This window comes from Lagopus muta, chromosome 2, assembly GCF_023343835.1.
Source record: "Lagopus muta isolate bLagMut1 chromosome 2, bLagMut1 primary, whole genome shotgun sequence".
Lineage (NCBI taxonomy): Eukaryota > Metazoa > Chordata > Aves > Galliformes > Phasianidae > Lagopus > Lagopus muta.
In genome coordinates this window covers 101,260,533-101,273,748 of record NC_064434.1, presented here as the reverse complement: position 1 = coordinate 101,273,748, position 13,216 = coordinate 101,260,533, and the positions used below count along the sequence as shown (strand labels likewise).

At 43.4% G+C, this 13,216-nt stretch overlaps 1 protein-coding gene across 5 annotated transcripts in view; it reads right to left on the bottom strand.

The window, feature by feature from the left end:
• The window catches only part of COMMD1 (copper metabolism domain containing 1), a 72,162-nt gene that overhangs the window by 24,116 nt on the left and 34,830 nt on the right, over window positions 1–13,216 (bottom strand). Inside the window, exon 3 of one of the 5 annotated variants that reach the window (XM_048935054.1) lies at window positions 3,846–13,033. The exons of the other annotated variants lie outside the window; for them this stretch is intronic. Coding sequence (XP_048791011.1) covers window positions 13,028–13,033 — 6 coding nt within the window. The 3' untranslated portion in view covers window positions 3,846–13,027. Of the gene's footprint in view, window positions 1–3,845; window positions 13,034–13,216 lie in introns of those variants that run through there. 5 annotated transcript variants of the gene reach the window in all.

The following is a 13,216-nucleotide window of genomic DNA, read 5'->3' as shown; positions in this document are numbered from 1 at the left end:
GTTCCTGACACCAATAAGAGACTGAGCTGCTTGGTCAAACCTATGGATTTGTGCTTCTCTCCTATTCCTCCTCATTCTTACCCCAACCCAGAGCTGTATTCTGTAGGTTCTCCTCCACCTCACCTCTCAGGCTGCGTGCAAGAAATTCAGCTTCCCGTTTACCACTTCAGTCTCTACTTCACGTCATCAATACCACAAGCTTCCTTCCCATAGACGTTCTCATTAATGCATCATCTCCCCACCTGCCCAGAATTGCAAGTAATAAACATCACCTGCCATTCTGCTTATACTACTCCTTCCTTAGGAAAGCCTTGGGTACGTGTTTTGCACTGACTCAGATTTGAGATTTCTTCCCTTTTCCTCCCCAGAACATCTCCCACCCATCTCTCAGCCATGCAGAGCTCTCTCTGAAATACTTAGGAAACCAGGAAAACATCTATACTTTTTACATTGTAATGTAGCACTTACTCCTACCACGACAGCTGTGGGATTACAGCAATGACAGCAGAAAGAAAAGCCAAACAGAAAAGAATGGCACTTACAATGAAAAAGAAAAAAAAAGTTCTTTCTTCCTCTTAATCTTCCCTTGTTTCTTTCCATTAGCAGTTGGATGGCTAGAGAAGAGAAATGTTATCAGCATGTCTAATGGAATGGGTTTTATCCTGGAATCCCTAAGGCAACTGCAAGAGATGAGAGAAAACTAAGAAAACCAACCTCACACTTTTGCTTTGGAGCAACTTGCGTGTGAAACCTCCAAAGGGTTCAGCTGCTGCTTGGAAGATTCCTCCCGATTAACCCAACACACTCAAGGCAAGTGTGTGCAGCTCTTAGGAGAAACACAGACAAGAAGCACATACACTGCACCCCAGTAACTGGAAGAGTAGGGCATAGGCATATTTTGATTGTAAATCAAGGATAAACTTTATCCCCAGAATTTGACATTCTGCAGTATTCACATGTACTGCAGAAGACAATAAACACCCCAATCTTGATAAGGTGAATACAGCAATCATTTGGGAACTAAAACAACAAGGAAATTCCCATTAAGCTTTGGATTTAATGCCTGAGCCAGTTCAGTTATTAGAAACAGATGTCAGTCCAAAGGGCAAACCTTCAGAGTTTCAAAATCAGAAATTCAGTAATCCACTAACAGTCAGTCATCTTCCATTCTATTCTAATGCCCTTACTGTTCTGGTCATGGATTATCCAGCTCCTGCTTTAAAAAATTTACGTACAGCATCACACTCCGTTACATAATGCTGTAATGCATTTGGTGTGAGAACAGTTTGGCTAAGATTGCAAACCTGTTACATAAGCTTCAGAGGAAACTGGAATGTAAATGGATTTCACCACGATCAATCTGCTCCGAACTATAATCTAGCTTCCAAAAATGTTACTGTGGTTCCCACTCTGTAAAAGAAAGAACATTAAATGTTTGAGATGAGCTGATGAGAAGGTAGAGATGCTATTTGCAATTGGCAATGAATGAATATTAGCATAAAAGTTTTTGCAATACTCGCATTTTTCCTTCAGTGAGTTTTGTATTAATTTTATATGTATTCATCATCCATTAATGATGGCAGCTATCAAATCAGATTGATTTCCATTAAGAACAAAGCCACAAGTTCCTTTAGGAACTTCAGGAAGAAGGAGGAACTGCACAAATCAATGGCCTTCACCAGATGACAAGGACTGGACTTGTTCCTAAGTCACAGTTTAGCAAGGGGCAACACAAGCTGACAAACAGCAGCTAATGGACAACTTCAGGCATGGATTAATTATCATAGCTGCAAAACAGGCTCTGCATCTGAAAACCTGGAGGAAGGTGAAGAGATGTGAAAGACCCAAGACTAAGGCCAAGGAATCTTTCTGATCCTCAAATGTACGGATGAAAAATTGCATCCAAGAACTGCCTCCAAAAGCCTGGAAGAATGTTAAGTCCCTTTCACTTACATTTGACTTTTGTTTTTCTTAACCATGTATACCTCCTGGTGGGGGCATCAAACTTCATGAAGAAGGCTTCTGACCTTATAAAGAGTTTTCTCCTGTTTTATAGGGTTTTTTTTAACAGTGTGTGCTTTTGAAATTAGACCTCTAATCCAAGTGCACTTTCCAAATTTATTAGAAGCAGAAAAAAAAAAGAAGAAAAATAAACTAAATGCAAATCTGAATTACAAACTTCTACTATTACTTCCAGCAATCTTGATTAATTTGAGACTTGTATATTCTCTATAGAGCAAGTGCCAGTGTAACAGCTAAGCTGATGTGTAGTGCCTTGCTCCAATGCATTTCACTCCTATTTGAAGGCTTCATGAACAAGAAGTTTTGAAGCTCTAAAGGCCTGTTTTTCTTATTACATTGAATTAGCAACCGGTACTTTTTTTCTCAAGAAAAACAAACAAACCCAAAACCATTGCAAGAGTACATTCATTACTTGTAGATCTTGGACAGTTTAGCAGGTTAACGACTAACAGAGTGAGGCACTCCATGCCATAATCAATGCAGCACCCAATACACTAGCTTTCAAGAAGCTGCCAGGAGCTCACCATGAACCATGAAGTCTGGCAATCTCAGCAAAATGGGTTAAGGAGTGTGTAAGGGAAGAGAAAACCACAGGTTCATTTGAGGACAGCCTTTGGGCTGCAGCCTACTGGGGCTTCTACTGGGGTTTGGCCCTCCCCTTGGCTGCAGCCCTCTTGACTTCCTCCTCCTGTGCGTATGAAATGAGCTTATATGATCTGAGAGCTGCAGCCTTTGTACAGCTCTATATATTTATGCCTATCTAGATATTTGTTTGTAAAAATTTAAGAAGCAGAGGACTGTGGAATTTGCTAATAAGAGGTTTATTATATTAATCAGGGCTGATTTTGCATCTGGATTGCGTTTATTCATTCACGTTTTTAAACAGATGACCCACTGCATTATTAACAAATTCTATAATCCAATATTCTGTAACATAAAAAACAAAGTTATTTTGGGCAGTAAACGTGAAAAAGGGCAGGACACATCTCCCCAACCCTTTCAATTCTGCTTCCTTGGTGCAGAACACATTTCCCTTACCGACATCCTGCGTCTCATCACAGCTACAATCCACAAGAACCCCAGTAGAGCATTTAAACACAAATTGCAAGGAACAAAACAAAGCCCTTCACATTTGCTGGTAAAACAATCCACACTGCTGTCTGAGCAATCTTCAGAACACCTCTGTTAACTTGTGCCTCAGATCAGCTCTAAAAATAGCTCGCCCTTAAGAGAGCTTTGACCAAAACAAATTATCCAGTTTAATAAGCATCACTCCCTCATTATTCTCAAAACTTCATGCTTGCCAAACAAAAATAGCAGTTTTATATTTGTGAAGACTATCTGACCTAAGGGCTCCCAGCAGAGGTGCAGCTAGGAGCAGTGCAAGAGCCAGAGCTAAGAAGCTTCCAAAGGGAATGCCAGCAATGGTCAGTCAGCCCACCCAGCACCCTGAAGGGCTGGAGGACACACAGCAGCCAACAGAACTGAGCAATCCTAAACCAAGTTCAGCCTCAGCTCCTGTTCATGGGTTATCAGGTGTTCACATTGAAGGCCTTCACAGCAGTGAGGTGGTGGAGTCATCGCCCCTGGTTTCCAAGAACCATGGAGATGTAGTCAGTGGGCATGGTGAGGGTGGGTTGGTTGCTGATCTCGATGGTCTTAGTGGTCTTTCCAACCATAATGATTCTGTGATTACAGGTATTATTTGTGAAGTTAGCATCATGAATAAACTCCGGAACAAAGCCCAGATTGTAAATATGTAACTAATAGAGGCTGTGAAGAACATAGAGAAAAAACACATGAGAAGACAGTACCTTTCCAGAAGGCTTCTCATGGAAACATCCACACTTGAACAACCTGAATTTATCCTGAGTATTGTTCAGTGTTCACATGAATTTCCATGTTTCAAAGACTCCCTCTGCTACCACCAGGATATTTCCTGGCAATAAAATCTGATGCTCTATTAACACCAAATATGCCATGGGAACCTTTGTTGAAAGTGTATTACTCCTGCAGGGCCAGTGTCACGGTGGGATTTGAGCATCTCACCCAGAATAGATATCCCAACCCTCAAAATCCTGGAAATCAACCTCAATTTGCAGATTGCCAGCCTACTGTGTCCATCTGCTGCACTATTTTAAAACAGCTCATTTGTTGACAAAACTTCACCTCCAAGTTCCAAGGCTTGCTTATTTTGGCCCCAAAGCTACTGCTTTTATTGGACGACACCACTGAGAAATACTCTTTGTGTACACAATGAGTTTCCACCTACTACACAGTCAGAAATAGAAATTGTTAACAGAAGATTCTTAACATGAATTTATTGCAGTGTTTTTAATTCATCTCTGCAAGCGAGGGACGAGTCATTCAACCTCTCCAGAAAAAGCCTGAAAACTGGGAGAACAGCCAATACCTGAAGGCAGAGAATTACAGAGAAAGAAGAAACACTTGCAATTAAAATGATGTAAAATGAAGTGTAAGTGGCTATTTGCATATGGTTTAAGAACTCACGGGAGCAGTGGGAAGGCAGCTGGATAAACACTGAGCACACCAGTGTCTCTCTCCTTAAAGACAGAGGATACTCACAAACAATTTTAAGTATCACTTGAAGGGATAAAAAAATATTGTTGCTGCAAAGCTTAGTAACAAAATCAGCACAGACCACTGGAATATTTTTCTACCTTTGTAATGAATTTCAAATTTCCTGAGTAACTGTAATCATTAAAGTCTTCTGCATTCTGTAGGTTTCTCTCTATAGTAATAAAGCAAGTTCTTAGAAATAGTTACTTTCATTCCAAGCATATAAAAAAATGTGTGAATGCCAAAGTCATAATTTTCTCTTTAAAAGGTTGATGATTTCATAAAATACAGCTTTTGCAGGATCCAAACTATACGTAGGCTACTTAGCTGCAAGTGCTCTCTGTTCACAGAAGCAACCTGCAACTGCAGTACTGGTTTGTGTTGCACCCAGTCAAGCTCACACAGAGCCATGCAGGTACCAAGGCCCAGCAGCAGTGAGCACACTCAGTGTATGTGCTGGAGGATACAACCAAGCCAGCAACTCCAACAAAGCTCTGCTGAAGCCAGTGGTCAGAGTCATTTAGCACCTTGAATCTCTTTGGCTATAAGAAGAGATAAGATTAATGCTCTTTTCAAGCTGTTCATTGAAGGCAAATAAAAATGAAGCTCATCTGACTGATAGCATGCTTCTAAGAGAATAATGCAAATGAGGAAGAATTTCTGAGACATCCAGAATTGTAGCTGGGATGCCACAAGAAACCAAATTCACTGGAAAGCACTGGAAGGTTCTCCAAATGTGTTTCAACCCGCTCCTAAGCAAAGCCCATCACCCTGTGACACGTATCCCATCAGACTGGGCATCAGGGATGCTTGCTGCCCACAGGGTCTGTCTGGGGAGTGCAGCCCCCACACACAGGACTGAAACCAGTGTGATGCTGAGAGCCCAGGGCTGTGCTGTCACTGGGCAAGCTGTCCAGGACTTGGAAGAAACATCAAAAGCTAAAAATAATTTGTAATCTTTATTTTTAATGCTGCCACTAACTTCTGTGACACAAACTTTCCCAAACAGTTGTCAGATGCATTTTTTGAAGGAGATATGTCCAAAATTTCACTTTCTCAACACAAGAATGAAAACCTAAACATACACAAATGACTGGATGGGGTATGAGAAAGTCTATCTGACCTCCAGTTGCTCTTCTGTTGTTTATAATACACAGGAGCAACCACCCCAGGACAGAAAGAAAACACAACTTTAAAACACACGGCATCTTTGAACATTAAGCAGCAGTGCAAGAACATACAGGAGAGATGTCAACCCAGCAGAACCAGAAGAAAGAACACCACTGAAGGACAGAGATGGAAGTCTTCTTAAAGATTTCTAAGTGAAGAGACCAGAGGTTGCAGCATCCACAACTTCTCAGGGTAATAGCAGGAGGGGTACGCAGCTGCAATGGGACAACACAACACATCCAGTGCTGTTGCTACAGCTCACCTCCTGGGGCTCCATCTCCCACTTGCTGAAGACAAAACTCACGAGATTTCTCACAGTGGAGCTCTGGGTCTCCTCACTTCTGACCCAACTTCTGCCCAAGGAGGCTGCGGATGCCCCATCCCTGAAGGCATTCAAGGCCAGGCTGGATGTGGCTCTGGGCAGCCTGGTCTGGTGGCTGGCGACCCTGCACATAGCAGGGAATTGAAACTAGGTGATCATTGTGGTCCTTTTCAAACCATTTTAGAGCACTGCTGTGTCTAGGTGAAGTTTTAGTAAAACCTGGAAGGTTTAGGGATATTATTTAGTGCTGGTGTGAACTCCAATGAATGAGAAGGTAACTTCCACCTTTGTGTAACCAGGAGCTGTGCAAATCTCACTGCATCTCTGTGCAACCCTGGACTAAGGAAGACTCCCCAACACTGCCTGCAACCACTAACTCCACGAACAGCACTAGTTATCCAAGAGCAAAGGAAGAACTGGTAAAACAAGCTCTCTCCCTCCACAAATACACCCAGCTCCAAAACATTTTCCAAGAAGCAATCTGTAAACCAACCACATACATCAGTACTGTCTGTGACAGCTGAGTTGGCAAGACGATGCTGGGAATTGCCCCTATCAGACACCACTCTCTAACCCTGAAGGCACACACTGAGCACCAAGTGTGCCCAGCTGCTGCCCGGCTGGCAAGGCTGTGCTGCTTGCCAGGGTTGAGCCTTTCCTGCTCTGTGCTAGACAAAAATGCTTTTCTTGGGTGATGCGACTTTATAATCAAGCACTGGAACAAGGACTTCAGTTCAGAGCCAAGAACACAATAGAAGGCCCTTTCCTTTCCTTGTGAGCAAGACGAATTCTTGATTTATGCAGGTCACCGTAAGGCAAGCTAGGTTTCAGAGATTAGGCCTATGTTTTTGGGGTGGCAAAGCCAAAAGGCAGTAAATTTAAATACCACAAAGAAAATAGGCACTGTTCCAGCTCTCCACCAGATCCTCTTCACTGCTGCTCTTCCTTCATGAGGCACCTCAAGATGGAACAGCAGGAGAGTGGCCAAGCTCTGCAGGAAAACGCCTCTTCCCTTGCTATAAAGAAAGCAGAGAAGAGGTGGGTGTCTGACCCACAGCCACATACATGGCCAGGACTGGGGAAAGCACTTATTCCTCCTCCCAGGCTTTATGCACATGTGCACAGCCATATATTCGCAGTGAATACATACACAAAATCACCTTGTAGAACGCTTTGCCCTGAGCATTAAGCTAATGTTCTTCAACTGCATGAGAAACAACAAATTACAGCACGTGTGACAGTAGGCAGAACATGAAATGACAGAAATAGCACTGCCTCCTTTATTGTTTTCCTTCAGCTTTTATTTAAAGCATTTTATTTAAAACTTTGGAGATAAGCAGAGACTTTCTTTTTTCCAGGTCAAATACAATGAACTTGTCCTGAAAGAATGTAACCTTACTTGCCAGTTGTCCTTCAGACACACTACAGAAAGCAAAGCTTTGGGCGTGCTGGGAAGAGCAGAGACAAAAAGCAAAGCTTTAAGCCATAGCCAGCATCAATCCCACCAGCAGGCTGTAATTCCCCGCTGTCCCAGTGCCAAATGCCAAGAATTTGCTTTGCTCACCACACAGGGCCGTGCTGCTCAGCAATCCCCCATTACCTCACCGCCTTTTTCCGGTAGGTTTGGGGTTTTTTTTGGCAATGCAAATACATGCATAGCATGACAACGCAGGTCAAGTTACTGTAACAAGCATTCGCTGTTAAAATCTTGATGCTGTATTCAATATAAATTATTCCATGCTTTAAGACAAAGATAAGTACTCAAGGTAAATAGAGACATAACACTTCATGCAGAAGAAATAAAGAGATGCAAAAAAAATTAAAGAGCCTTAATTGTTTTCGCAGAAGTGTTCACATCCTTGGTTGCAAGTTTAGAAAACTACTTGGAGACGTACAGCAATATTTTGTTGGCAAGTAGGGGTTGGCTTTTGTGTGAAGATTTTGTTTCTTTTATAACGTTAGAGGGACAAATTCTTCAGCCAGCTCTATTCTTTTCCCCTTCGATAAACAGAAGAGTATTTTTCCATTATTTGTATTACTATAAATGTGCAACCTTTATCACAAAATTGCACTCATTGTGAATTTCCATCTTGTTCTAAAACCTTTCCGAGCAGTCAAATGTAAAAGGCACACTGATGGAAAGAGACGAGGCTCCTCCAGCAGCAGGGGCAACAATGGGCAAACACCCTGCCATTATTTAAGGATGATGTTACAGGCACAGCTCCTGCAGCATCAGTGAGAGAACACAAAGAAACACCTCACTAAAAGCTCCTTTCAAAGCACAGCCTTTTTTTCAAGCCTCTTGCTACTGCTAGCAAACAGACGACATACACAGCGTGACCCTCTGAGAAGCAGTGCAGAAATGCTGCCATAGGAAACATGAGTACTGGTGTGCCTGGGGGGAGATGGGACAGGAGGGGATAACCAGCGGCCATCTCCAAGGACATACAGGTGCGTGTTAGCAGTGCCAAGGAAGTGCTCTCTGTGCCATGCACCAAGCTCAAAACGTGGAGAAAAATGAACAAATCCCATCCTTCAGCTGAGGGAAACAAATAAAAATCCAAGCATCTCCATTTGATTCACTGAGAGTCACATTTTCAGACAATAGTGCAAGTCTTTGGCAGCAGGAAAGAGACATGCGGTGTGGTGAGACCAGCCTGGGGAAGATCAAGCATCACACAGAGAAGTGAGAATGAAAGTCCTCTTGAAAGCAAACACATCAGTGCAACGTTTTCAAAATTTCTATTACAGAAACAGCTCTTTGCTCAACTGATATTGCCAGAATGCAGCTACACCCTTCGTGAAACACAAGCCAGCAGCACCATGGACTTGACATTTATCAGCTGGAGCACTGCGAGGCAGAGCGAAGACAGGCTTACAGACAGAGCTTTAACTGAAACCTGGCCCAGGCAAGTGCTGCATGTTCTGGCGCAGGAGGGGTGGATGGGAATGGCTGCAAACACCTCCGTATCACTCAATGTGAGACTATCCTGCCATGAAGCTGGCACCCATTCCACCACTTGATATCTGGCATGCTCCATTCCTCGTGTTGCGTTTAGCACCATTGTGTCACTGAATGCAATGCAGAGGCCTTCCTCCCATGGCCCTGGCGTGACATCAGCCCTGGAACAAGCTTGTGACCCCACACACTGCCACTGAGGAACACTAAAGGCACAGCACTCCATGTCTTTCATGTCTTGCTATGTTCAATCAGTTCCACGTATCTGCAGCAGCTGATTTTTTTTTTTTAGATCACTCTTAAGTTGGAAGTCTAATTATTGCCAATATGACTTAGCTTCCCTCTTTCAAGCTCCTTATAAAGCCATGATGAAAGAGAGTCTTTTCTGTTGAAATTCAATAGAATTACCTTCCTCAAACCCATGGTGACATGCCTGTGGCTTTCTTTTTGAAGGAGTGGGGGAAAAAAAATAAAAAAATATTTTAAATCTTAAATCCTGAGATTAGAAACAAGCAACTTCGCTCCAAATCAAAAGACCCTTTTTTCCTTCACATACTGAAAACCAGTCCTCGCCAGGCCAACATGACAAGCTATGTAAACACAGAAGAATCTGATTTTCTGCATTTTGATGCTTATGTCCTTTGCATCATCCCAGGAGAAGGCTATCCCACTCAACTGAATTTTATTTGGTGGTTTCTCCCTTTTCTCCCCAACCAAACTTCCTAGTCTGTCATCAGTTTATAGTGCTTCTTGCCTCTCAGCCCTTATATGACCCGTGATACAGAAGCAAAATAATTACGGTGTTACAGTATGCTCATACAGTTAATGTTCTCAGTAAGTTGTTAATTGAGTTTACCAAACTTAACAGCCTCCAAATAAATTTTTAGCTTATTGTGATTGCTGAAATCAACGTGTGTTTCAGATCAGAAAAGAGCGTGGCCAGCAGGTCAAAGGAGGTGATCCTCCCCCTCTACTCTGCCCTGGTAAGGCCTCATCTGGAGTACTGCGTCCAGTTCTGGGCTCCCCAGTACAAAAAAGACAGGGATCTCTTGGAAAGAGTCCAGCGGAGGGCCACAAAGATGGTGAAGGGCCTGGAGCATCTCCCCTATGAGGAAAGGCTGAGTGAACTGGGTCTGTTCAGCCTTGAGAAAAGGAGACTGAGAGGGGACCTGATCCAGGTCTATAAATATCTGAGGTGTGGGGGGCAGAATGGCGAGGCCGGACTCTTTTCAGTGGTGAGTGGAGACAGGACAAGGGGAAACGGCTGGAAACTGCAGCATAGGAAGTTCTGCACAAATGTGCTCAAGAACTTCTTTACAGTGAGGGTGACGGAGCACTGGAACAGGCTGCCCAGGGAGGTGGTGGAGTCTCCTTCTCTGGAGATGTTCGAGACCTGCCTGGATGCCTACCTGTGCGACCTACTGTGGGGAACCTGCTTTGGCAGGGGGGTTGGACTCGATGATCTCTGGAGGTCCCTTCCAACCCCTACAGTTCTGTGATTCTGTGATTCTGTGATCAGGAGGAAGTCATGACAGGACTGCTGGTTCCATGAGGGCCACCCACCCCATGTGGTTGCTGACCCAGGGCCATCACAGCCAGCAAACAGCAAACTTCCAGCAGAGCTCCCCGAGCCACACAAGGCAGCCAGACAGAGGCCTTTTCCCCTTTCCAAAAAATTCTCCACAAACACAAGCAAGCCTCCCCCAGCTCCGGCTCCAGAGCCTCCAGGAATCACTGAGGACTTTTTTGCCCAGTATCTGGCAGAAAATTCTCCTTATGAAGCAATGGCTTTCTGGGAAAGATGCAGAGAGGGGAAAGAGGACTGAACCCTCATTCAGCTGTGGTGCTGCTATTAGGAAGCCCCTGCTGCCCACAGCAAAGTTTAAACCCAATTCTGAAGCAGTTTTGCTGCTATTGTCATGGCCTTAAGGTCCAAACACAACATATTTTGCTGTTTTTTTAGGAAATACTGTTTTGGTTTTCAGAACAAGACCATCAGAAATTGCTTCCTGAACAACTAAGAAAATAGTGAAGTTGGGACAATACTGTGCCATTTACTATCTCTACTTTCAAAGTAGAAGTAGGAGAGTTCCTTACCAGTGTGCTGTTGAAACAAATTCCTAAAAGAAGGGCCCACTGGTATCTCAGTGAGAATGCTTTCACACAGGCAGATTCCTACACGTGTCACAAGTTGTTCTCCTTTAAGCTAAAGCAGTAAAAAAATGACAAAAAGATGTTGACAAGCAGTAAGCAAACCATTAAAGATGGATTTCTTATAAGGTAAGTAGCGTGACATTGCAGTTGGAATTATACATGTTTGTTGTTTAATCATCAAAGCAATGTAGCAGAAAGTATTTGACAAGCACATGCAGGTGATGTGGCAGTGTTTAAGATCACCATGGTACCTGACTGCAGTGCTGCTGCAGTGACAGCAACCCAGGAATCTGTAGGAGTTTCAGACAAGACAAGCTCTGAGGCTTGCTTTTGGATTCTGATTCTTTGCCTGGAAGAAAACAAGTGCCCAAAGAAAAACATTTCTTCCTGCAAGAGAAGAGATCCTGCAAACTGGCGAAGAAATATCGCTATTTCCTTTAGCACCCCGAAAACCTCATGAAGACTGCTGGCTTCAAAGTCCACAGGGACAAAACAGTTCTAGGGTGATGGAAGTCATGAGCAATTTGTACTTCCCACCTTTTATATACAACATTTCCTAGGTTCAAGCAACCTGCAACAAGAAAAAATATGAAATATGCTAGAAGAGAAATAGAACCTTTGGCAGATTGGGTTGGAACTAGATGACAGTTACAGCCCCTTCCAACCCAAGCCATTCTATGATTCACAAATACACCCCACAACTGTATCTGCATATTGAGGCTGGCTGCTCACAATCAAGGCACATGGGACTGATCTATGAAACAAAAATAAATCAACAGGAACGCAGCTAATCACATGAGTAAAATAAATCTCTGCCTTTCTTTCGAATGGCTTGGATTTCCATTGAAATTACTTGATTTCTAGTCCTGCAGGAAGCTCCCTGGCTATCTCTGGAGCCTTCTCCACCCTGGAAATCTCCCTGGGTGCCAGCAGCTGCTGACTGGCTCCTAGCACACCTACATGCAGCAAGTTGCTGCCTGTGCACCAAGCTGGCAGGGGCACAGCCTCCAAAAGGGACCAGCTACTGACTGCTTAAATGCAGGCTTTCAAAAATGATGAAAGTCTGAATGCCAGCTGGCGTGTCTGTTTGTGAGCAGCTGAGTTACAGGAGTAGCCAGTGCACTGCAAGGGTGTGAAAGATTCAGAGGTGAGAAAGTAGATGAGGCAAAATGAAGAGCAGGAAAAGCCAGGACGCCCTGCTACTGCCAAATCCTCATGCAAATAAGTGCCTGCATATGAAACAAAGTGTACACAGACTTTATCAGCTTTGCAGAGTATAACATTTTCCTCCCATGAGCACACATATCTAACTACGCAGCGCATCGCCCCGTGTACGACATTTTAATGATGTCAGATAGCCATAATTGTAGAAAACACACATTTTCTGTTGGGGTTTTTACACTATCACTTCAATATTCAAACACACGTCCTCCCTGGAAACACGTGACAAGTCTTGCTTATCCAGAAGGATAAACTGCACACACAGAGCACTCTGCTTTGATCCAAAAAGACCAAATATCTTCTCCAGCAGCTGACTTACTGCTTTCCACCTGGCCTGTCTCTAATTAGCACCTGCTAAGTCTATACAGTAAGCCTGAGAAATAAAGATGCATTTGAACAGGGGAGAACGAAACGAGAGACAAAATGAGTCTTCACAATATTAAGCAAAACAGATTTGAACATACTTGGTTTCAGCACAAGAAGTGATGTTCCATCCGCTCTGCTGACCCAACCTTCATCTCTCTCAAAAATACCATCAAGTGTCAACAGGATGCTGGGCAGGCGCTTGGCATTAACAATGCTTGTACTGTGAATTATGTTTACCACTGGGGAAAGGGGAAAAAAATAAATCTATTTCAGCATGCAACATACAGAGCTAGTCTTCTCTAAATAAATGGACCCATTTGTTCATACATGTTGATCTTCAATCCTCAGAACTTATCTTCAAATAAGTCCTCTTTGTTAGAGAGCAGAGGGCAAAAGAGGAAGACCTTTGTACAGACTGCTAA